Genomic DNA, 26529 nt, shown 5'->3' on the forward strand with positions numbered 1-26529 from the left:
CCTTTTGCATGTCTGCATGTTCATACCTCTCAATGTATTTGACTAAATAATGGAAATCCACTGGCATGAGACTTGCATCCTCTGTGAGATTAATTTCCGTTATAGTGACATACTTCTTCCCTTTGATCTTCGTTTTCTTTTTTTTTTTTTAAATGAGATGTTTTTAGATAAACAAATATAACATATAATTAAGTTACATACAACAGTTATAGTAACATACACCATTATGTACCTATTTAAAAAAAAAAAAGAAAAGGTACATTGTGGTGCAGAGCAATTTTGAGCAGACTTTCAGCAGGATTTCAAGTGTGACAAAGTGAACCTATTTTCTCATTACTTCATGAGTAGGGTAGTCATTTTCAGCAGCTCATACACCCACAATGGTTTTTAGAAATTGTCTGTCCTTTCAGTTACATTAGTATTGAACAAAAAAAACCCCAAAAACAAGATAATGGCTCACAATGATAGTCTGACCCTTTCAAGTAAGCTTTGAGTGGTCTAAACATCACAAATGGAGTGAAGTGGCTTTCTTGAATCTGAAAATTGTGTGACATGCATAAAATCCTCATGAAAGGGAATTTTACACCTACTGACCAGATTTTTATTGAGTAAGACATGTGACTAGTATTCGACTTGTGTTAGTTGAAAACTGTCTCAAATGTATCTCTCTGTTGATGGAAGTGGGGAATCCTGTATCCAAGGATGAACGAAGCAATCCGTCCAGCATGTTAAAAAACTGTCTGTTGATGTGCAGATATGAAAGATAACAAAGAGACAGAAATATCAGTGTTTGAGCAATCACCGTGTTTGACTTTGGACATTTTTTGTCCTCGATTGCAACTATTCTGACCAGCAAGGAAGACAATTGTTCAGCGTGCAGAGTAGCCACTTCATGACTCCACTCTGTAGAACGGAAAGAGAAACAAGTGCTCCAAAATAACCTGGGACACATCCCAAAGAAAAATAAAATCATCATGAATACCTTCGTAAATCATCCATGCATTTATAGGCTTCCTCAGCCCTTAGCCGGGAAGATAAAAGGAAACACACCGTGGATCTTCCACCTGAGACATCATAGACTCCTTCCCTATAACAAGAACAGAATCTTTTTTAGTGTACAAAGTGTGGAAAGATGACTTCACCCAGAGGAGGGTGAACAAGCTGAGCATTACATGCAAGATGGACAGATGCGCGGTGTATGACCTTTCTGTTAGTACACAAGCAGGCATACTCATCCCACATGTCAACCTATTAAATATTACTTTCAGTCATGCATTATCATGAATATTATGTCATGCTTCTTATCCCTGCCTTCCAACAGTTGACCCTAATGAATCTAGCTGGTAAGCTGTACTGCCCTCTCCCCCTGCTGTTCATAATCACTGAACAAACTACACAACAATGCCAGATCTGCTAAATGGTAAATCTGAATCTGTGCTTTAGAGTAGCATGTTGGCAGCTACACTGATGCAGCTGCACATGTGCTTAGGGACCCGCAGACATCAGAGAGTGCTGGATGGGAGGTGGGAGTGGAGAACAGATGACCAAGAGAAAGGTGGAAATATACGTGTGTTTCCAAACAGACTGGTAGATCACCTCAGATCGGAGCGCAGCGCAGAGGAAGATGACCAGCAGGAGTTTCGGTGTGCTTGCTTGTTGTTTGGATTGTGTAGGCTCACCGTCTGAAGTCAGTGTGGAGTGTCCGTCAAGTCTGAAGTGAGGAAAAGCACAAGAGATTTTTTTCAGAGGTTTTAGCCACAGGTGTGATTGAGTGTGTTGCGTACTGGGACCGAGCTGAATTCCTGCCGGCTTATGATTTCCTGGCAGAAGAAATGGGGGAGATTTGTTCTTCACTTTTTGGCCCTGCTGCTTTAACTTATCATCAAGTCCGATCCACTTTTATTTATGGTTCTGGTGAAAATTGGGATGGAGCAACACTCCTGGCATGTAACATATACCATATTGGTGGCACCCTGGCTGTTCCACAGAAATTCAGACTTACACAAACTGGTAAGCAGATCTGTGTGTGTGCTTGTTTTATGTGTGTGATTCTTGACACCATAACACAATGAGTCTTGCAGATCAAAGCAGAAGCATACAGAATGAGAGCCTCTTTCCTCTGCCTTTTCCCTTTTTTACTTTTAGAATTGACAAATGTTATGTAAAACCTCTTGTTCTTGATTTGTTGTAATGGTTTCATCTGTCTTTAAATGTGTGTATATAAAGAATCATATTCATATAATCATAAGAGCTATTCATAGCACCAACAGGAGCTCATGTTTATGTATTGGAATATCCCTAGGATCATCAAATTTCTCACTTTCTGCTACAATGAATTGAACCTGCATACGGCTTCCCTTAATGAGCTGTTGCTCATTACACACAAGGGAAAATCTGTTTGGTTGGTGTGTTAATTTCTGTGCATTTTACCACTTGTCATTGCGCTAATTAAGTGTAAATGTCATTCAGTTTGTCCTGTGGACAGCCTGTCAGCTGAAACTGAATCATACCTTGATTACACTTGTGTGCATGACAAGCCTTCATGTCACAGGAGGCAAAACAAAACAGTAATAATTACAATACCAACTCTCCATTCAGCTAACTGCATTTTGTCTTATTGCTGTGCCTCTTGTGTTTCACCACGGTTGAACTGGATAGGATAGTTGGGCGCTGGTGCCTTCTGCCTCGTGAATAGTGCATGAAGGATAAGGCAGATGCTGGTGAATATGAATATGGTGTAGTTGAATAAATTAGGATACATCTTTGGACTATTGTCCATTCAGGTCACTGTTAGACCAAATATTAACAGATATTTCACGCAGAATAAAAATATTAGCCCTGTCTGACTGTTCATTGATAGAAATTAGGCTGTGGCTTTGGCTTAGAGGAATCTCACATCCCATTACGATTAGAATTGACAGTTCAAATTGAAAGTGATGAATGAAAACTGCTGTTGTTGATAATAACAACCCAGGTGTTTGGGCCTTATTATATGGATCTAAGTGAAGAAGGGCTTTGTTCATCAGGTTATCACAGAGGTGTCTTCATCACCTACCCCATTAGAATGTGTTTGAATTGCCTTGGTCTCTGTCGCAAGACGAAGCTTTGATCTACTCTCTGCTCTGTGCCGACGGAGATGATGAGTTTTTACACACGTATGCACTCACACACAAATAAACACACGTACACAAAGCAGATAATACAGTGATTTTCTCAAATGTGAAGGAAACCAAAAGCTAAGGGCTGAACTGCTATATATGTTCTTCTATTTTCTTTGGCTTTCTAAAAAGATCACGTTTTACATAAACTTGTCGAGCTGTCATGTGTGGCTGTCTTTGTGAATCCTTTTCTGAAGGATGCAGGAAGAGAATTTGAAAAACACATCTGAAGCTGCAGACAACAAAGCATGAAAAAATGTTGGAACAACCTGCACAAACACGCCAGGTGGGGATGAAGGGACACTGGCTTCTTTTTTTCTGCTGCAAGATAGATCCTTAAACTTTAGCTTTAAACTAAAATAAAATTAAGCTATAAATATATATTCTCATTATTCTGTTGTCTGAAAGATTAATGCTTGAATGGAGATGAAACAAGACATGATTGTCAAGGTGTTGAGGGCACGGACCATTTGATGTAACCATCATCGGGCTTTTTATGGGCCGCTGACATTAATTCTCTTCAATGATCACGAGCCAGCTCCCCACTTCTGGACAGACAGTAACTCTTGCACTTCTCGTCTTTCTCTTTCGTTTCCATTCTGGCTAGATTGGAGGTTTCACGTCTTGCTTAACTTGACTGGAGCATGCAGGGATGAGAGCTATAGAAAGTAGAGTAAACTAGAAAAGGGAAGCAGGAAGGGAGGAAGCAGACTTGTTTTAAACTGTACTCCAGATGATGAAGTTATACCTGCACATCAGCCGCTGGAGGCTGCTTTGTGCCGTCTGTTGAGTTGCAAAAAATGACATACTTCCGTATTCCCCTTAAGCTTTTTTCTGTGAAACTTATCTTATCTAACTTAGAACTATGATACCGAGACAAATATTTTCCACTATGAATTATAGTTACTGTAACATGTTGTTATATGTCCATTTGTAATATCTGGTGTTCATATCAGTAATCCCTCATATTTTCTGTAAGTTGACGCACATAATCAGTGGTATGTTATAGACGTTGACCTTTGCAGTCCATTAACCTTTGTTAAAAATCTTATCTTGACAGATCACTCTAAAAGGAATCTGTTCCTATTTTCATTGATGTGCTTAAAATGACCAGAAATAGCCGCAAATAGGTCTACAGCTCTACGTATTTGCACAGCTGATTCGAAAATACTCAGTTGTTTGTGTACTTGGCAGATTGTTCAGCCACAGTTGAATTTATTGTCTGCCATACATTGTGGGAGGGTAATGCACAAACCCTGGATTCCTGTGCTTACGACTGCGTCTGCTTGTCTTTGATAATATCCCTGGAGTGAGCATTTTTGCAACTGAAATAACTCATTAGATTTCCAAACAACATTGATGCCATTGCTAAGCCTGTCCTCAGGACAGAGAGACAAGCACTTTGCTGAGAGTGTGCGCTGTCAAGTGAGCTTAAATATATTTTAGTGCTATGAGAGGTTTGACTTGAGCTGGCTTTGAAGATAATCACCCATGTCATCAGAATATGCATTTCTATATTTTTGCATGTATTTCCGTGTGTGTGTTTGAGCTATGGTGTGTCTTTAATGCCCCACCACTGTAATGTTTTTTTTTTCATAAAGCCAATGGGCTGTTACAGTTTGTAGTTACTGTACAAACTCAGAGACTTAGAGTTACAATGTTTATGCAGAACATTTTACTGTATATTTATTGGTCCTCATGCATTCAATTGTAGGTTATAGATCATACCTTACATTTTGCTACCTTGATTTTGATAGCTGTATTATTTGTGGGCTGTGACGAACTCATGAGCTGTCCAAGGCATCCCTGCCTCTTGGAAATGCTCCAGCCCCCCCCTGTGATCATGAACAGGATAAAGTGGTATGGACAATGGTTTGGGAGATAGATGGAGGGATAATTAGTTAGTGGCAAATATAATAGACATGTCTTTGGAGACCTCTGCAAGATTGTAAGGGGCAGATTTTCTAAGCATGTCTACATCACACATAAACCAAAAAAACCTATTGTGTTGGTCTGAATGGACTAACCTTACTGTTTTCTTTGGGGAAATGTGTAATTACTGCTTACCATTAAACACATGTGGCATTGTCGTTTAAAGTTGTTCATCATCACCTGCTTATACACATAGGTTTGAACTGTCACATGTATCTAAACAAGACAATCTCTGGCTGAAACTTAAAAAATGAAGTCTGTGTAACATAAACAAGAAGAATTGGAAATAAACAGCGTGGCTATTTTCCTTTCTAGGAATTATCACCATAATTATACAGCACTTGGCTCCAGCACTTGTGTTAAAAAGCACCTGAATAACTAAAGTGTGCTTCAGAGGATTTGCTGAATTCATTTCAGCTCCAGAGAGCAGGCTGTAAATACGACGTTCTGTTCAGGTACTTTTTTGTCGTTAACTGCAGAATTATTAAATAATTCACTTTGTGACTGCCATAAAATTTGCTGTTATTGGACCCATTCTATACAGATTGGGTTTATAACCGACCCCAATATTTTGTGCACCGTAAAATGATGTCAGAGAATAAGGAAAGACAGAAAAAAGATTCCATTGCTTTGTGCATCAAAAAACAGATATAGGCTGTGTGCAATAAAGCAAGTTGATATTAACATCTTGCATGCAGTGTCTGCCACACACACACACACATGCTGTAGATATGCATACACAGGCTCTACTAATGAGGATGGAAATCTTACTATCTCTGTGTTGTCATTCCCATTTGTATCTCTGCATAATACTGTCACACAAAGTAAAAAAAAAAAAAGCGTTCTCATTGTCTTCTCAGTCCCTCCTCAGCCTTTCTTTTTTCCTCTACCACTATACAACTGCACATTTCAAGTGCCTTTATGTGAATCTTTGCCATTAATAAATGCCAAAATGTCACTGCATACGTTGCGCATACAGTCTATAGCACAACGGTGCTTTGTTGAGCTTCCCTTTGCATACTCTCAATGTGAGGCTGTGAAGCACGTTGTAATTAGCATGTGGTTCTGTCATGTTGAAGCTGATGGGCATAGACATTTCTAAATGTTGAAAACATAATTCAGAGACACAAGCGTAACACAACTCAATAATCAATTCATCTAATTAATTCATCCAAATCCACCAACCATAAAAAAAACCTCCAAAACAAAACAAAAATGATGAATGACTTGATTTCATGGCAGAAAATATAGTGGCTACAATTGTCCACAGCGCAAAACATTGCAGTTTCAAAATGCAGTTTCTAACTCAAAAACTGTACCATGACTACATTTTTCACCCTTGATTCCCTTTGTCAATAAGAAGACAAAGCTACATGATGATGTTCAACTGTCACTTATTGCTGCATTATGGAATTGCTCACCTATATTGTCTTGCTTCATCACAACACAACTACTGATTTGCTCCCTAATAGGAAGCTGTAGGGATGGAGGGCGGCGTTAGATTGCTGACTCTCATGCAAGAGACCACAGGGTAAAGATACATCTTTCACAGCATTTTCAACTCTCCTTTTTTACTTTTCTACTTTACTGTATTTCAAAAAATGTATTACAAGTGTATTGTTGAGGTTAGACGTAAATAGATGCAAAAAAATATATACATGTTTAGAGCTTACAGGTTTTTATAGTTATTTGTCACTGTTACGATAATGTCACATGGATGCTCACCTATGCAAAACAACAACCTACACATAGATTACCATCTCATGATTTTTTTTTTAATTATGACAATACTGCATTTTACTACGTGTTACACATTTTCTTGTAAGTCTGTACTCCTCAGAACTGTTGGTTTCTAGGAGATGTTCCTCTTGACTTTATTTGCTTTGAGGCCTGTGGATAATCCAGAGTAGTAGGAACACTGACTCTGGAAATATATATTGTCCTCAAAGCTGCCAGAAAACAAACAAACAAACAAACAAAAAAAAAGATTTCACCTTTGTTACACAGGGGAAGAGATGGAAATATTTAGAGACAGATCCCTCTAAAGAATTGCACAGTAAATCAGAATTATTCACAGGGATAAGTAAGCAATGCAATTGTTTTGAATGGAGCTTATTGGTAGCTTCCTCATGTTTCAACATGATCTGTAGTTTTTTTTTTTTGGGAAAGCTTTCAGACCTTCTGTGAAACTTAGAACAGAGAGCTACACATCAGATGAGTCTCCCTCTTTGAGACCTTTCTACTTCTTCCTCTTCTGAGTTGCTCTCAGCAGCAGGTCAGTGGGTAACAGAAAAGCAGCCCTGTGTGTTCACACAGTAGCATCTCTGTTGAAGTTTGGACGCTCACTCACATCAGCTGCGCTACTTACTGTGCCACTCTACCTTACTTCTTCCTGACAAAATACAAATAAAGCCAGGCACCTGCTCCTTTTGTGTTTTAAATTAGTGCTCTCAGTGTTTAGTTTTGTGCTTATGTTGTTTTCCGCAGTGGAGCGATGCATGTGTGTGATGCAGTCCGGGACACAGATGGTGAAGCTGAAGACAGGATCCAAAGGGTTGGTGAGACTCTTCTACCTGGATGAACATCGCTCCTGCATCCGCTGGAAGCCTTCACGCAAGAGTGAGAAGGCCAAGAGTGAGTAGGAGTGCACACATCTGCATGTACCTGTACACTCAAATACAACAATGCATGCTCACTTTCTTTTGAACTATCCCACAGTCCGTCTTTATTTAATATACAATTTATGAACACCGTAGGGATGATTATGGTCTATTTAAACTTCAGATAGTTTGGCCGTCAAGCGACATTTTACAGACCAAGCTGAAGTGTCATGTCATGGAGATTGTACAAAGCACTTGTGCACCACTGTACAAACATCAACCTCCAAATAGGTCATTTGTCTGAATACAACACATTAGAGTAATCTCCAATTAGTATCCTCACCAGTGGCAGTAAATATAACGTATTCTTCACTTCTCCAACTATCAGTTTGGTTTAGACAGAGGTACAAATTGAGGTTATAATTAGAAGTAATGTTTAACTATGGTTTGAAACAGAAAAAGAACAACAGTCCCTAATGTTAAATCCTCGATCTTTTAGAATGGAACCCATCTCCATTCTAAAAGTGATCTCTGGCTTTTCTGTGGCCACTCAAGGTGGCTTTCACTGATCTAAGTTTAGATGGGGATCTTGAGTTTAGTTTAATTTAAAAGCTTGTGAAACATCTGTATTTTCACATCATCTGCAAGATAACAAAAGAATCCCTTCTGCCAGGCTTTAAGCTATGCGGCAGGGGCAATATTGTTTTTGGCTCAGTTGTCATCAGCCAGGTGTTATAATATTCAACACATGTGGCTCTTAAAGAGGTTTGTGTAGGTGCTCGGTCAGTTATGTTGGAAATGCAGACTAAAACGGAAAAAAAGCAGATATTGTGATACTGTAAGTTTTCCTCTGTGTTTTGTTTCAGGGGTTTGATTTTATCTTCAGTTTTATATGAGATGTGTAAGTGCCTTGAAGTATAATACCACTGACAGTTCCTCGGTGTTGGCTTCAAAACATTTCAGGCTCCTGTAGCCTCGCAGTAATTTTTTTTTCTCAAGTCATTATAGTGTCATTATCTAGATTCCAACAGTGTGCTTTAAAGACTCTAAAACATGTGATTTATCCCTCTCCACCTTCAACCTTTTTGTTAGAATAGGATCCCAGCTGCCCTGAAAAAAATGAATGAAATAAAATAGAATAGAACAAGATAAAATAAGAAAACTATCAAGGGATGCATAGATTAAATATCAACATAGTATCTGTCATTTCTCTTGGGGATAAATGTACCATTTGTTTCCTGTAATCAATTTTTTTAATTCAGCTTGTTAACCCTGTTTGTAATCTGAGTTTGCCACACTGCTATGCCTCTGAAAGAGATTATCATTGGACACTTCATGGCCCTGTCAAAGCATTGTTGTCTCCTCTTTATCATTAGTGCTTCATGCATCAACCCATAGAAGCATACATCTGTCTCCTTACTGTAAATGACAATGTGTGTGCGTTTGTAAATTGTCAACATTAGATAAGCCTCTTAGATCCTATCCACTGACACAATAAGAAAAAGACACAACAGCTGCCTAGTTTTATTTCTTCACCGAGTGTGTGATCAAAACAAGACTGACATATTGTTACTTTCAGTCACAGCAGTAGCTCCGATATCACATTATGCAACAAGATGTGAAAACCGAGCATCATGGGAAAAGCACATGGATGATTTTGGAAAGGATTATCACAAAATACATTCTGTGATAGATAAGAAGGCAATTATTTGAATCAAATCATTAATCCTGGAATGAATCATTTTAACATAAAGGTTTATTGTTTCAAGAAAAAGACATTGTGCGTTGATGAGGTTCAGGAAGTGTCTTCAATGAATGAACGTGCTGAAGGACCTCACTAAAAGATATAAGGAAAATGAAAAACATGCAGTGGATATATGAGAATCTAGAGTAGGACATAGTTTACATCAGGCTGTTCCTAACAAAGAATCTAAGATAGCTGAGTTTATACGCCGATTTCATTAGACCGTGAACGTCTTCGAGGCCTGCAGGAGTAGCTTACTCTGTTTATTGTTACACATGGTAGACTAAAGTAGAGAAAGCAAGGAACTAATGTAATTTTGTTCATGGTCTTTTGCTTTTATCCTTTTTGAAATTCTACCCTCATTCTGCCTGCTTAATTTTTCTGTCATTACTCTTCAATGAGAGCTCTGGATTACGAAATGAAAGGATAAGGCCGTTATCATTGGTGTTGTGCAACGTCACACTTCAAAACATATAACTTAAAGTTTACTTCACACAAGTATCAAAGGGTTAATTTAATTTAGTATCTTGTGTCTTCGTTCTGTCTTTGAATGGGCTGCCGTGAGCTCATTTTCAGTATAGTCCTTTTTTTATGAAGGACCTTCCTGAATAAAATTAATTAGTGTTTAATTCCAGAGGGCCACAGACAAGAGAACACAACACAAAACACATATATTGACAAACATATCGAAGATTTACAAAAAACCTGGACCATTATACCCTTTGATAATAATTTCTTATCTCCAGTCACTCGGCAGAGATTTCCTTCTGCTGGTTTAAGCTTCAGCTTGATATGTCGTTTCAGAGTAGTTGCTGACATTTGGACCTGGTGTGAACAATTTGCATTATTTTCCCTTTGGGATTTTAATTGTTTCAATCCTAAAACTCCATCAGATTTTCACAAGGCCTTATTTCTGCAGTGATGTGGCAGCTGTGCTGTACGAATCATCACCATCAGCAGCCATGCTGAAAAGTGGAGAAAAGCTGTGATGTACTGCACATGCTGTACTTACTGACTTCCCTGCATATATTCCCCCGTTAAAAAAACAAAAACAAAAAAAAAAACAACTGAGAAAAGAAGCATACATAAATACACATTATAATTGTAGCACTTTTTTAAAACTATTATTTACACTTTTGTTTTCCAGCTGCTGTTTCTTCAGGTTTAGGAAACAAAGCCACTTGGTTATCTTTCAGAAATAGTTTGGGTCAGGTTAGAATGCATCGTTATGTCTTAGACGACAAGCTTGTCACTGGAGGTTAATTCTTAATATTTATCACCACTACTAGGATACAATTATCTACTTATTAAATTTCTTAGCATTTAATTTCATGTTTAGGACCAGAAATCATAATGGATTTCTTTCATTTTGTCCTTTTTAAAAAATATTGATCAATTATTGTTTTTTTCCTCTGCTTTCACTGCATTAGTCACCATTGATTCACTCTACAAGGTGACAGAAGGTGGTCAGTCGGATATTTTCCATCGGCATGCAGACGGCAGCTTCGACCCGGCCTGTTGTTTCACTGTGTACCATGGAAATCACATGGAGTCCCTTGACTTGGTGACATCAAACCCAGAGGAAGCCAGAACCTGGATAACCGGCCTCCGCTACCTGATGGCTGGGATCAGTGATGAGGACTCGCTGGCCAAGCGGCAGCGTACACACGACCAATATCCTTTCAAACAGAGAGCTGCACAATATCACTTTCTTCAGGTCTCCCGTTATGAGCAAAATAATAATTTTTTTTTTTCACCCTGTAGAAATCAGTGAATATTTATCTTAGAGCATATATTAAAACGATTCCCCATAATGCGAATAACAAAGTTTTTCCCTTTCAACTCAACCACACTATTAGAGTACAACATATTTTTAAAGGTTACTTTTGATTATGCTTGTTTGAGTTTTCCTTTGAGTCTATATGTTTATCAGTAGCTAAAGCACCTCTCCCAATCTGAAATACTTCAAATGATGCAGACGGATTTTATGAAACGCATCTCATTTTTCTTAATGTACCTTTTCAACGTGGATGAAGCAGACATTTGAGGAAGCTGACAAGAATGGAGACGGTCTGCTGAACATCGATGAGATCTACCAACTCCTTCACAAGCTGAATGTCAATCTGCCACGCAGGAAGGTCAAGCAAATGTTTCAGGTTAGAATGCAAACGCTTTTCCAAGTCATTTGCTGCTAAATTACTTTAGAAATAACAGCTTTATGCATCTGTAGTCTCATGATAATGTAATATTGTAGGATGCTAAATGCAAGTCTCAAACTGAAAGGGACATTTAAAGTTCCACACCTTACTTATTTAATTAACTTGTGAATGGGAAAATACTAGCACATTTGTGTTTGTATCACAAACAAGATTCTCCTCCAGTTTGAACAACTTAAAAGCTCTAAAATCCCACATTAGTGTTGCAATCTTATTTATTGTCACATGCATGTTTGTAGTTAAATAAATCTACAAGATGCACACTTGCAGAAGAAACAAATCAAGCAAGGAGAGAGACTGTATAATTTCTAAGACAGAAGTCAAAACAAAGAAAGAAAGATCTATAAACCATACTAATCAATGTGTCTGTGTCTGGAATGAGCAAACGATACACTGATTCATATAGTATCTAATTATATCTGTTGCTTTATCAATTGACCACAAAAGCAAATTGTTCTATGTTCTTCCAAATACAGCAGTCTTTTAACAGCCATGCAAATTCAAAAATGAGTTTTTCGGATTGACAGCTTTATGTTACGGTTTGTTTGCGCTGATAGAACCGTTAACCGCCTTTGTGAGGTTTGTGAGGTTTTTAAAATTGCAATTGAGTGAGAACAAAAATGGTAACTTACAATGTAGAGGTTGAGCCCAAAAATAGAACTTAATTAGTTCAAGATAGAAGATGTTCTCATTACCACCGTTGGAGGAGTCAGAAAGCTGAAAGCAGGTGGATGAAACTGAGTTAAGCAAAAGAAAAAGGAGAATGTTTTTAAAAAAATTTGTTTGATTGAATATAATTAGGGATGTACAGAACAGAAATAAATCTTGAGCATGCATTACACATGCTCAGGGTCCTCTAAGCCTGCAGTGTTTACAATTTTGGCTTGAGACAATGGCATCTCTCATCTGAAAGGTCCTGGCTAAAAATTGTAAGAAAATAGGATAAGTTTAACTTTCCACAGAAAATTAAACCTCTGCTTCACCAAAAACTTTACCTCAGTTGCTGTAATAAAAAGACAGACATCCCAGAAACAGCTGAGACAACAAGTAATGGCAACGCGGTGAAGATGGCTGCAGAGTATGCTGTCTACTGGCGCTAATGACTCATGGGGAGCAGGTGTGACAGGTGACTTCTCAGGTGATAGGACAGCAGCTCAGGCGAGGCAAGTGAGAAGCTGTCAGCTGGGAAGTAACGGTCATTTCTATATATATATTGTGGATGTGGGTGTAAAGGTGGGGGCAAAAGGACACCGCAGTTTTGTTCCTCTGCCCTTTTTTATCCTGCTCTGTGGTGATGGAGAACCGCTTACTTACAGCATTACAGTCTGACAATATACAACTGAAAGCCTTTGTACAGTCTTCATCAGGACTGAAGCAACCCTCCCACATTTTGACGTCTTGCACAGACTTGTGTTTTGGCACCTTAACAATTTTAACGGCAGAAATGTGTAATAGGACCCTTTGCTTACTCTTAGAAGCTGAGAAATAATCCAACTTTTCAAGGCCATTAAGCTTCTAAATGGGTCTTGTGAGAGCCAACTGGCCACAATAAAATCCTATCATCAGCCCAGAGGGATCTCAAAACCTATTTTTCACTAAATTCCTCGATATGATAAAAATTATCCCCTAAAGCCCTCTCTTCTCCAACTCCCATAAATTCAAGGGTTTTCTCCCATTTAACCGATAACTTTTTGGGTTTAGATCAGGCGGAAAATGTTATCACTTTATCTTCTGCAGTCTAAGCAGTGACAGACAGTACCATTGCCACTTGAACAGCTTGTGTTGCTTAAAATACCCTGAATCTGTTTGTTTTCTGGCCATGCATTCCAAGTCCATCACAATGATTTATCCTGCTGGTTCTGTGTAGATTCTGTCTGTGATTGAGTCTCGAGTTCCCACATTGAGCTCATTATTGGAGTGTGATGGCTGAATAAACTGGTATTATTAGATTGGGTGTGGAATCGAATGGGCCCCCGTGAGATATAGGTAGTATCAGATGATGGATCCCAGTGAGCTGACGGAGGATAGGCGGTAGGACAGAATGAGCCGTGTATCCTCTGTCAACGTCTAATGCGAAATGGGATCATGGGAAGAAAAAAAGTTATTGGAGGGGATTTCTTGGTGTCTTAAAGACTGATATGTTGTATCTGCTTGCAGATAGAAATCTTTGTTTGTGTGAAGGACACATATGAACAGACAAAATGAAAAATTAACAAAAAAACGTATGAACTAAAAAAAAAAAACACACAACAAGAAAAACACAACAAACAACAAATACAAACAACAAAGAGGAGAAAATAAACAACATTTTAGGAAACACAACAATATAAGCGCACACATACTTACAAATTACTGGGTTCACAAACAGGAAATTTTGTCCTTTCCTTTTCCGTATACTGAAAAATGTTGGGTTTTATGTTGTCTTGTGCTCTGCGAAGGGGTTGTTGTCTTTCTTTGTTTAGTTGTCGTGTCTTTTGAGATGTTATGCTTCCTGTTTTCTCACATGCGGTGTTATCTATTTTGTTGCTGTGCTTTTCTTTTATATGACATGTGTTTGGTTTTGTTTGATATTGTTGCACAAGAGTCCCGTCTGACTAAATAACGTTCTACAATCTTTTACTCTCTGTCTTTACTGTCAGTCATTGTTGGTTAGGATTAGGCATAGAAAATATATAATTAGACAATACATGGGTACAGGCTTAAATCACCTGAATGCTTCAATATACAGCAGACAATGAAAACTGTCACCATCACAATGTCTGCCCTTTTATTGCAACACTGCTATATTTTGGACATGTGGACATGTGGACAGACTTGTAGACAGAACATCTGTGACATCTTTTCCTGTGAGACTGTGCTGGTTATAAGGTATTACTCCCTCATCTTTTTAGGAGGCAGACACTGACGATCATCAGGGCACACTGACATATGAGGAATTCTCCGTCTTCTACAAGATGATGTCCCTGAGACGGGACCTGTTCCTGCTCATGATGGCGTACAGCGACAGGAAGGACTACCTTACAGCAGAGGAGCTGGCCGACCTCCTGCGCATTGAGCAGAGGGTAAGCAGTCACACTGGTTTCAGGTGACACCAAATTTTCAGCAAAGGATGTTAAATCGGGCTGTACAGTGGTGTGGTGGTTAGCACCGTCACTCACAGCGAGAGGGTTCCAGGTTCAACTCCCGGCTGGGGCCTTTCTGTGTGGAGTTTGCATGTTCTCCCCGTGTATGCGTGGGTTCTCTCCAGGTATTCCGGCTTCCTCCCACTGTCCAAAAACATGCATGTTAGGTTAATTGGTGTCTCTAAATTGTCCCTAGGAGTGAGTTTGAGTGTGATTGTGTGTGTGGTTGTTCATCTCGTGTGGCCCTGTGATGGACTGGCGACCTGTCCAGGGTGTACCCCGCCACTCGCCTGATGACCGCTAGGATAGGCTCCGGCCCCCCCTGGACCTGACCGACGGATTAAGCGGGTATAGAAAATGGATGGAGGATGTTAAACCTTACATATTTCTTTCACCCTCTTGTTTTCCCAACATGTACTTCCTCAACTCTCCACTAAGCCAAACTATTGCACTTAAACTCGATTTGTGTTGTGAGAGATTTGACTTGTTTTATTTAGTTTAATACATTTCTCACTCTGTTAGACTGCAGTGGAAACTGCAATAATGCTTATTCACTGTGTCAGAAACATGATACTCTGGGCTAGTCACGGTGTCTGACTGAGCTGCTTGTTTACTATGGAGGAGAATTTAACATAAATTCAATATAAAAATGTAAACTTATACTGACCTCTTGTGCCTTGTACACCTGCTTGACATCTGTGTTATTTTCTGTATTTCACAAAGCCTGACCATCGTTTTTGTGTTTGTTTTGCTCGTCTATAGATGACCAATATGACCGCAGAGAATACTGCAGAAATTATCGACAAGTTCGAGGTGTCTGATGAAAATAAACAAAGAGGTGTTATGGGAATCGAAGGTAACTTTCGGATCTCTATTTTCTCATCTTAAATTACTCTTTTTCTTTTTCAAATCTTACATTCTCCACATCGTTTTCTGTTCATGCATCTCCCCTCATGTTTGTAACGTACCATTACGTTACATTAGGTTACAACGTTGTTACTCACTTTTTTGTGGTTTTCCTACTTTCATTTTTTCACATAATATCAAATTTGTGGCCACACCTGTGAAGCAGGACACTATATTAGAGTGTCTTAAGTAATATTTTAACACAAAACACAACTCAGGCACCATTTCTTTGCGCCGGCTAGATTTGGAAGTATGTCATTCTGTGAGATGTACAGATTTCCAAGGTACAGTTGCATCACACATCATGCTGCATAGTTTGTATTTGTTTTGTCACTGTGATGGACTGGTGACCTGTCCGGGGTGTTTCCTCCTTCTTTCCCTGTTGGGATAGCACAGTAGCACAAATTACTCATCCAGCATCTTTATTTGGTCCCAGCTTTAATTGAAAATCAGGTGGCTCACTCCACTCCCCAAAATAGGGCAATGTGAACAGTGCTGTAGAGACAGGACTGAAAAAGGTTTCTGACGGATTTTAAGTATTTATCACATGAAACCAAAGGGTAACCTTAAGGGGGAGATAGAGCCGAGGAGGGTGGGGTAGCTGTAGTGTGAAACTTGTTTAATCAGACTAAAGGTAGTGGGAAAAAGAAATGAATCTGTGACTTAATGACAAGAGCAAAGGAAGACAGAAGGAGAATAGAGGGAAAGACTAATCTTGTGATCTGATGCATGTAGGCTTAGAATGAGTGTGTCTGACTGACTAGACAAGTACGCCTGATGCCCTCCCTGCAGTCCTGACATGGATGTCTAGACATATATTGTGCACTAATGTAACAGTAATGGCCTCTGAAATTTACATTAACAGATTCCACAGCGCAAAGACGGAGACATGTGCTATATCTCCAGTATGGTTCATATTTCATGTTTGATAGTGTCTTGTTAAAAACTGAACTGAGCCACATAGTAGACTTAAGTTACTTGCTCAATCTAATTGTTGATTTTCAATCGCAGACCATTTCCCATATGCTGTATGTGCATTACAACTTCTTAAAATCACTCACCAGTTTTTTTTTTCCATTTTACCTCTACAGACCGCTTTTCCAGAATAACTGTCTTCTACATGTTATTCGTTGTCTATTTTTGCTCATTTAATTTTTCTCTTCCTCTTATTCATTTACTCATTATATTTACTCATTTTCTCTTTTCTGTCCCAACTCATGCTTCTTCATGCTGTACCAGCTAAAAAAGTGACCTGTGTGAAACACAGGATATACACTGTATGTACTATATGTACTGTGGCTTCAAACCTCACAACTCACCACTTTGGTTTGAACTGCTGGGAGACCAAGCTGCAAATGAAGACAGATTGTTGATATCCGTGTGACAAGCTGTCCATGATATAATCTGATGATTGGTAGTTGGAAAAATGAAAGTCATAGTGTTATGAAGTTCTCTTGTTTTTCAGGATATTTGAAAACAGTGTGACCATGTACTTCAGTGGTGACACTACTAAACCACATCTTTGTAGATGAAGATGTAGATTGTAAAACAATTCCATCGGATGATAACGTAGCTGATTAAACAGTTGAAAAAAACTATGCTTCAGTGAGTGGAAGAGAAAAGAATAAAAAAAACTCTATGCTGATCATACTTATAGGATTTATTTTTTTTAATTTAAGACTAAATTCTTGCTGAGATCTTATTTCAAATGTGCAGGTTTGGTCTGGTGTCCTGATAAAGCATGAAATATAGAAAAGAGCAAGAGGCTGTTAATATTTGATGCCAACATGTATCCTAGTTGATCTGATTACAAGTATGTGTGTTCACAACTGGCATTACACTGTGTCTACATCCTGGATCACCCCTTGTGATTGGATCTTGATATGCAGATTATCATAACAATGCAAATAAAAGCCGACAGCAGTGTCCTAGACCACCTCTGAATGTGAAACTTCAGCCGAGCCTGAATATCACACTTTTACAATAAGAGTTTGGATTTAAGAGGGACTCTTCAAGATTGTCACCACTAAAGTATTTTGTTTTAAAAGCATGTAAGAAACAACCAGTAATCTATTTGACTCTTTTATAAAAGGATAGGATCACCTCTGATCAACAGAGGATATTTTCAAAAAAAGTCATTATTCTGACCCATGCTTCATTACTTGAAGTTGATGTACTTATAGAATTGAGTGTGGGGGATGTATGTGCATTCAGAAAATTCCTATACAATTCTGAGTGCACACTTTTTCAAAGGTGTCCCTACATACATTAAACAGTGTGAGTCCAAACAAACATGGAAATAAATCACAAATTGACCAATAGAGGCAAAACCACTACTGCGAGGTATTAATTCTTGTAACCATTTTCTTCTGGCATTTTATGTTAGCATTGTTAGCATTAGTACAGAAAGAAGAGAATGTCATGAGGAAAATGTAATGTCAGCCAATCTCTGATAAATCTTAAGGTGATTTCGCAGGATGGATGAAAACCTTCCTGCTTGTGTTAGAAAGAGTCAGGAGATAACTGGCACCAGTCTGTTTGATGATGTAGACCCAAACAAATCAACATGAAAAGTCAGCGAATAAACAATACTGTTAGAAATAAAGAATGTCTGGGACGGTCGGTGGCGTAGTGGGTTAAGCAGCCGCCCCATGTACAGAGGCTAAAGTCCTCGCTGCAGCTGCAGCTGGCCCCGGTTCGAGTCCCGCACCATGCAGCCCTGCATGTCTCCCCAATCCTCTGCTTCCTGTCTCTCTCCAACTTTCCTATAATTAAAGGCATAAAAAGCACAAAAAAAAAAGAAATAAAGAATGTCTGTACAAAATTTCACAGCAGTCTCTCTCAGAGTTGTTGAGTTTATCGCCTGGTAAACACATTGGCACGCAGATAATTAGCATGGCTAGAAAGGCCCTCTCTTGATGAACAAAAACATTGGACTTCACATGCAAACAAACAAGCAAAAAGCTTCAAGATAAAATTGTAATATAACTGACTCGAGTAGCTCACACAGCCTTTGTGATTCTCACTGATTCTTCCCTTCTATTTGCATTCTTCTTCAGGTTTCACAAGTTTCATGCGCAGTCCAACATGTGACATTTTCAATCCTTTGCACCATGAAGTGAATCAAGACATGGAGCAGCCTCTGTGTAACTACTTCATCGCCTCTTCTCATAACACCTACCTGACTGGAGACCAGCTCCTCTCCCACTCCAAGACCGACATGTATGCCTGGGTGCTGCAGTCTGGCTGCCGCTGTGTGGAAGGTACACAAACATCTTCTTTTAAATGTAAAGACATTTTAGTTTGAGGAAAACAGAAGGGAACGCTCAGGCGTAAACAATATATTAATGATGACTTAATCAAATTCAGCTAATGCAGCCTCAAGGTTCTAGTTTTGTACGTGCTGTCTCACTTTTCAAACTGCCAAGGCTCAGTGGGACCCTTAACAGAGCAGTGTCATCTCTCATGCTATTAGTAACACCAGGACTTGTCTTACTAGGACTAATCAATATGTCTGCAGTGAAAACACACTGTTGTAATTAGATGAGATTTGTTTGACTGCTTCTTGTCGTAGCAAACGCCCTCTCATCCGATATGAAAAGATGATGTTCTGTTTTTGTAATACGAAGGGAATATAGTGACTATTGCTGTTGATCTTTTTTTATGTTCAGGATGTTTGCTGCATCTTTAAACCATACCTTCTTGGTTTTGACTTTACTCCCACTGTTTTCAGAGTCTAGCAACAGAATGCTACATTTCCAGATAAGAGAAAGATACATATGTCCCATGTTCATGACTCATTTCTTTGGTTTCTTTCCCTAAAGTGGACTGTTGGGACGGTCCCGATGGAGAGCCGATGGTCCAACACGGCTACACTCTGACTTCCAAGATAACATTCAAATCTGTCATAGAGGCCATCAATAAATACGCCTTCGTAAATAACCAGTGAGTCAAAGCTGCCCGTAATATGTGTGTGTGTGATTTGATATGAGTTTTTCTGATTGTTCTATGGAAAGTCAACTCGTCCATTATCCTGTAGTTATTGCAGTGGGATAAAAACAACCTTGAATATATATCAGATATGCCATTTTATTTTGTTTTCCATGAGTTTACTCACATAAATGATTCCGACATGTCATTTCTGGTTCAGAACAAACTGATTTATATTTCATATAACTGATTTCATCACCATATAGCCTACTGCTTAATGTTGTTGCAGCATGACCCACTGTGGGGCGAATAGGCTTTCCCTCCCATTGAAGCTGTAAGTTGGGATAATGTGGTTATTTTTAACTGGCAAAGAATGAGATGATTTGTAATTCATTTTGATCTTATATTTGATGTGAAAAAAAAGGAGCACCAAATACAAGTTGTGCAATGCTTAAGCAACTCACAATTAATTAGTGTAGCTTGCAACAAGTGAGTAACATAGTTTGATAAATGATGCCATCTCAAAGAAGATGAGTTATAGATATAAAAATGGGGAGGGGTTCATTTTGCTCTGAAAGACTGTGTGAGCACATTGCTTAATTGTCTAAGGCTGACCTGTGTGCACTACCATTTCTCTCTCTTACTAAGATATCTAAGAGGAAAAAGTTGCATAAGTTAGACGACCATATTCATATTCTTCAGAGATCAGTGATTCCTCGAGGTAATTAGCACCTCTCACTGAACCATCTGCTAAGCAGCGTTTCCTAGGGCTCCCTGAGGATCCACTGATTGTCTCTGCTGGGCCCGACAGTACCCAAACAAATTGGTGAATGATGCAGCTTCCTGCTGCCACATTGGCTCACACTGACTTTCATTTCAGCTCCTTACAGTATGATAGCACTGACTGTGTTACAATGGGATTTATTTTATTCAAATACAGACATTAATGGACTGTATTTCCATTTAGAATCCATTTATGTTATCAAACAAGAAGTATTATAGTTGTGGCACCTTTATCCAAGCTGAACTAAAATCAGATTAAAGTCGCATGTAGCTTTTTAGCTGTCGACTCAACTTCAAGTCATTCACTCTCTCAGTTCTGTGGCATAATTAAAATATATCAGATATCAAAGGAGTTGTTTCGTACTTTGAATAACTTTTTTGCTTAGAGATAGATAAGAAGTTTTACTCAAATTCCTAGCCAACAACTAGGTATCTTATCTTTGCATGAACACCGCAGAGCCACAAATTATTGGTTGTACTGTTTTTTCTGTGGTTGAACAAACCACATTTAATGTGTTAATTTGTGAGCTTTATGGGCACCTGGGTTTTTTTTCTTCTCAGACAACTTATTACATTGATTTTTGTCTTTAGTGTAAGATAAGAAAACAGGTTGGAGTTTTTTTTTTTTTTCAATGAGTGGAGGTTGGGGGGGGACATGCAGCAAGGGGTCCAGGCTTGACATGAACCCGGGCCAGCTGTGCCGAGGAAATACAGCCTCTGAACATGAGATGCCCGCACAACCAATTGAGCTATATGGCACCCCTATAATCGCAGGTTAATCTGTAATAAAAGCCAAAAGTTAGTTCCAGACTCATCGTGGATAACAACTATTTGAGCTTTAATTTCCTTTTCTCCAAATATGCATTGTTTCCCAGACTAGCTTTTCCAAGATTCAATTTCTTCCACTATTAATTCAACTTTTGTTCAGTACTGTCTCCTGAAAGAAAAGATTCATATCTAGCAAATAAGAACTATCCACTACCTCTCATTACTTCACAGTTTATCAATTAGTAATCTGTAATAATGCAAACAGGGAGAACAGATTAATTAACAGAATGTATTGTGCTTTATTGCTCTCCAGTACATCCAGTACTCACCATTACATCCTCAGTGCCACCTGTTAATGTGATTTATAGCCCTCAGGACTATATTACAATGTAACAAATCTCCCACATGTCACACTCACACACACACATACACACACTACATAACTAATTGAGACACACCACCGTTTCACAGGAGAGGAGCTCAATTCATTAAATGACTTTTTTCTGTTTTTGGCAATATGACTAAAAGTGTGTGTGCGGTTGTTCATATCAGTGTGCGTTCTGAAGATCAGAGGTGGAAGTGGAAGCAGGGCTGTGTCCCCTGAGGGAGAGCTGTCAGTCTGACAAACCTGACATTTGAGCTGTGCTGCTGTGTGGCCACAAGTCATTTCACCTTTTCCAAATGAAAACACGAAGACACACAAATAACTCAAGACACACTTGCCAACACACACACATGCCATACCACTGAAAATAAAAGGTGCACGCAGCTTTGTTTTTATCATTTACTCCCTCTCTGTTCTGTTCAAATATTCCGATTATTGGCAAGGGTTAAACAACTTATGAAAACCTGTGTTTGTTTCCTGATTCTCTCTCTCTCTCTCTTTTTTTTTTTTATCTTACTCAGATACCCAGTGATTCTCTCTATAGAGAACCACTGCAGCATCCAGCAGCAGAAGAAAATTGCCCAGTACCTGCGAGAAATCTTTGGAGACAAACTGGACGTGGGAGATGTGCTGAGCAGAGACTCCAAAACATTACCAAGTCCTAACAGCCTGAGAGGAAAGATACTCATCAAAGTAAGAATGCATCAGAGGATAGATGGTGGAAAGATGGACCGAGAGTCTGTATTCTTAAATGAACATGTTTTAAAAATGAAAATACAGCTCATCAATTATTGTACTTGTGAATGAAACCCTCCACGTCACACCTCCTCAGTTCCCTCTCCTAACTGCAGGGAAGAAAGAAAAGTGCTCATTATCTGTCAATATGTTACTTTATGTGCATTGCTCCTGAGCATAGGGAGTGGGAAAGGCAACACAAGGCCACTAATTACTTTCCATAAACAGTTCAAGGGAAGGAAGAGCAAGGGAGGACAAAACTAGGTCATTATATTAATCATAGATTTGAGAGGAGAGAAGGATGAGTGGCTGGCATATGTTAAATCAATGACAAATTATTGGCTTAAATGTTAAAGTATATATTGTGAAAACACAACCTGACTGATGACTCATCTGGGGTTGTTGTATTCATGTTTTAAATTGCTACCAGTGGTAACAATCAGAAAAGAAGGCTTCAACTTAAACCTCAGGTTAAAATTACAATGAGAGCTATAATTGTTTCTACAGTTAGGCTATCTCTCTTTTTACATGGGTGTGTGAAACAAAAGACGCTTTCAGACCAAACAGTTCTAAGGGTTCTGTCTGAGTATTCAGGGGAATGGGGAGCTCTCTGTAGGACAACTTACCTTCACAGGCCTTTTCTCTGTTCACATTTGCAACACAGACCGAGATGCTGAGGGATGTAACTGGCAGCTGACAGGTGGTCAAAAAATTGTCATTTCCCCATCACATATATGCTCTATGAACCCTGGGCTTCACTGTCAGCCCAATACTCCTGTGTTTCATTTAATGACTAAAGTTAAGACTTGTTGATAAGGACGACTTTTTACTGATGTTTTCAATTTGTTTTGTAATGGCAGGTTCTTGTGTAGCAATCATATAGTATTATGTATGGAACAATCACTGTACAGAAAGGGAACTTTCAGAAAAGGACCTATAAAAGATTTCTGCTGTCTGAAAGCATCTAAAAGACCCTAAAAACTGAGTTCTGAGATTTACAATAACAATCGGTTTCCTGTAGTGTAAACACACAAAAGAAATTCCTCTTCGTCTAAATGCTTTAAGGGCAATAAAAAAGTTCCTGCAGTCTGGAGGCATCTACGAAAACTGACTCTCCAGTGAAAAAGTAGCATTGGGTAATTTGTCAAAATTATGTGACAATGACACCCCTGCACTCTGAAGCCCATTATTTTAAATAGCTTTTGACACATGATGGCTTATCGCTGTAATGAGCAAATCACGGGATGCAGGGTTAAAGTTTGGGGCCATGATAAGTAGTAAATATTTGAAGGACAGAGTACAAAAATAGCAGGTGAAGAAGTGCTAAGCATTTGTGAGTTCGACCTTTTAGGGTGCTGGGCGAGGAAATGTTTTAAGAAAAGGTGAGTCATAAAGAGATTATAGATCATTATTCTAATTAGATCTCCTCTGATCTAATTTTTTAGCACATTCCGCCATTGTGCAACCACAAATAACATCAGTCTGGACTCAGACTGCTTGCCGTCTCCTGAGACGCATGTATAAAATGTAAAATAAATACTGTGTCTGAGTCTAGTACGTTCATCTCTTTGTAGCACAAACTGTGCCCCAAAGGCCAGACAGATGGTCAATCACGTTTATTGATATTCATCCTCAAGAATATAGGCGTGTACTTTAAAAAAAAAAATCCAGCCCAGTTTTAAACCAGGATGTGAAATAGTGAGTTTGTTTTCCATGCCAAAAAGTAACTTTGTCAGAATCAAAAATATGAGATGGCTATGTTATTGTTTTGAATAAGGCAGCATTCACAGCAAACACTATTGTTTCTTATGTATAAAGTTTTTATACTAATCTTAACCAAGAATTTTGTCATTTCTCTTAATAAAAATGTTATATTCAATACCTAAACCTAACCATTTGCAAGTGCCAGCAAGGTGAAAATGAAGTTAGTGGAAAATATTATATTGATGCCAGTCGTCACATAAACCTGTAAGCAAACTTACAAATATACAGATTTTTGAGTCATGAAATTTTTACAATTCTTGATCATTTATTGTGAAACTGCTAAGTTTTGCACTGTGAACCAACATAGCTATTACATGCTGTTAAGTGAGATTGTGTTAAAAATATTAGTTATTGCTTTGACTGCCTCAGATATAAGATCCTACCGGCACAGCATGAGTTATTCATACAAAGGACACCAAGACTTTCAGAACCTCTGGAAGAGTAAAAGCTTTCAGTATTTATTAGATAACCAGATAAAATCTTCTTTATCTGCTGTGTGAAGAAAGTCTACATTGAAGGAGGCCTGGCTCTTTCCCCTCTAAGTCAGGTTTCTAAATGAGAGAGCATTATTGATTTTCAATAAAGCCACTTTACTCCCCCTTTCTCTTTTCTCCTCCCCCTGCCTCATTTGACAGCCTTTCACCCCTTTATTTCCCCAGCAGACCAGTAGAGCAGAGACAACACAATAAAGAGATATGTCATAAAGGTTTTTTGACACTCACACACAGACAGAAGGGTAATTGACTGCTTGTGGCAGTGGTTGAAGTGAGGGTGGAATGTCAGTCTGTGAGAGACTCAATGTACTGTGGGAAACTCTGAGTCTCCCATTTTTATAAGAAAAAGATGCTTTGGAAAATCTTCACTCCCACTCACCTTCAGAATGGCTCACTAATGGGCTTCCAGTGTGCTGAAAAAGTTGCTCAGAGAGCTACTTGGGGAATCTGCAGATGATTTTACATTGTGTGCGTGTTTGCATAAGTGTGCATTTTGTACCCTCTTGCATGTTTATAATTGTCACAAGGGGCTTTCACTGTAAATCCTGATAAGGGAGCTACATAAAGACAGAGGTTATTTAAAATGCATCTGTGCATTATGCTGTGCAAACATGTTGAAATGCGTTATGGTATTTTTGGTCTAAAATTGAGTTGTGGGCATTTATGAGTATGAAAAGGATTTGTGAGATGGAGCTGAACTTTAGACATGTGCAAGGGTCAAATTTGTTTGCCACTCTTCTCCTATCTTTATTTTTCCTCCAACCAGGGGAAGCGCCTGCCTGCCTATCTGTCTGCGGATGCTGAGGAAGGGGAGGTATCTGATGATGACAGCGCTGATGAAATTGAGGAAGACTTCAAACTCAAGACCAGTAATGTAAGATAGAGGAATGTGGCTGTGAATATTATGTGCATAAACCCGTGTGCTATTTTCCATTAAGTCACTTAACTTTCATTATTTCATAACCAGTTTTGTCATGATTCATGGCTGGAGCAAGGAGGGGAAAGGACTCAAATGCAGGAATTAGACACAGAAGAAACAGGGTCTTTGTTGATATAAGAAACTAAAGTTGCTGTCAAGGCAGGAAAGACGAGGTTATACAAAGTGGCGTGGTGAGCAATAACAAAGAAAATAAAGACAAAGATGTGTCGATGTACAAAGGAAACCAATGAGTACAATGAGTAGCTCTACAAAATACAACAGGAAGCAAGATGAGCTACGATCTTAACTTAACACTGGAATGTTCATGTCATTCATCCATCAATGAGGTTTGAAATCTGTTTTTCTATGTACATTATACCTGAACAGCACGCTCTCATGCTTTGAAGCAAAAATATTTATCCTGTGACAAAGTAAAACAATATTGAAAACTAATAACAGTATACTTAAGTAATATTTTTTTGTTTCTTCTTTAAACAACTATCTTAGCTAGAAATTCTGTTTTTATTTGATTTCAAAAGTATAAGAAAGAAGGTATGACTTCTTTCTCTTTACTTCTGTTAATACTTCATTATTTACTAAAACTACTTGGTTAAGGTTAGTAGAACATCCTAGTTAGGTATTAAAATACACAATTAAGTGTATTTTTTGGCAATGTGTCCCACAACAAAACAAACTCAGGAAAACCTACATGTCCAAAAGAGAGGCTTTGGAGACACCCTCTGCGTTTAAAGCTGACGCATGGAGAGTAAAGATACATACATGTAAAACATACATGGATATTTGACTGAAAATAGAAACAGCTCAACAAACATGCAATAAATTAAAACAAATGACTACAGAGACTTGGAGATAAACACATTTATTTCCTAAACCGTACTTGCTTAATTTGTGTACATCTTATCGTGGGCAAGACAACCTTACTCACATGGCTCTAATTTTTTTTTAACTATGGGCAAGCCCCTCAGGAAAATGAACAGATATTTGTTGATTTACAGAAGATAAGATTGTCTTGAAAAGTCAAAATTAGAGTTTAAATGAGCTTCACAACTCAG

General features: G+C 38.6%; 1 protein-coding gene across 5 annotated transcripts in view; it reads left to right on the plus strand.

Annotated features, from left to right (window-relative positions):
• The window catches only part of plch1 (phospholipase C, eta 1), a 61197-nt gene that overhangs the window by 15812 nt on the left and 18856 nt on the right, over window positions 1-26529 (plus strand). For all 5 annotated transcript variants that reach the window (XM_075473267.1, XM_075473268.1, XM_075473270.1 and 2 more), the window contains 9 exons: window positions 7578-7724; window positions 10865-11108; window positions 11461-11590; window positions 14542-14712; window positions 15535-15628; window positions 18738-18941; window positions 19503-19623; window positions 22066-22237; window positions 25304-25411. In XM_075473267.1, coding sequence (XP_075329382.1) covers window positions 7578-7724; window positions 10865-11108; window positions 11461-11590; window positions 14542-14712; window positions 15535-15628; window positions 18738-18941; window positions 19503-19623; window positions 22066-22237; window positions 25304-25411 — 1391 coding nt within the window. The remainder of the gene's footprint in view (window positions 1-7577; window positions 7725-10864; window positions 11109-11460; window positions 11591-14541; window positions 14713-15534; window positions 15629-18737; window positions 18942-19502; window positions 19624-22065; window positions 22238-25303; window positions 25412-26529) is intronic.

The sequence above is a fragment of the Odontesthes bonariensis genome, chromosome 9, assembly GCF_027942865.1.
Source record: "Odontesthes bonariensis isolate fOdoBon6 chromosome 9, fOdoBon6.hap1, whole genome shotgun sequence".
In the NCBI taxonomy this organism is placed as follows: domain Eukaryota; kingdom Metazoa; phylum Chordata; class Actinopteri; order Atheriniformes; family Atherinopsidae; genus Odontesthes; species Odontesthes bonariensis.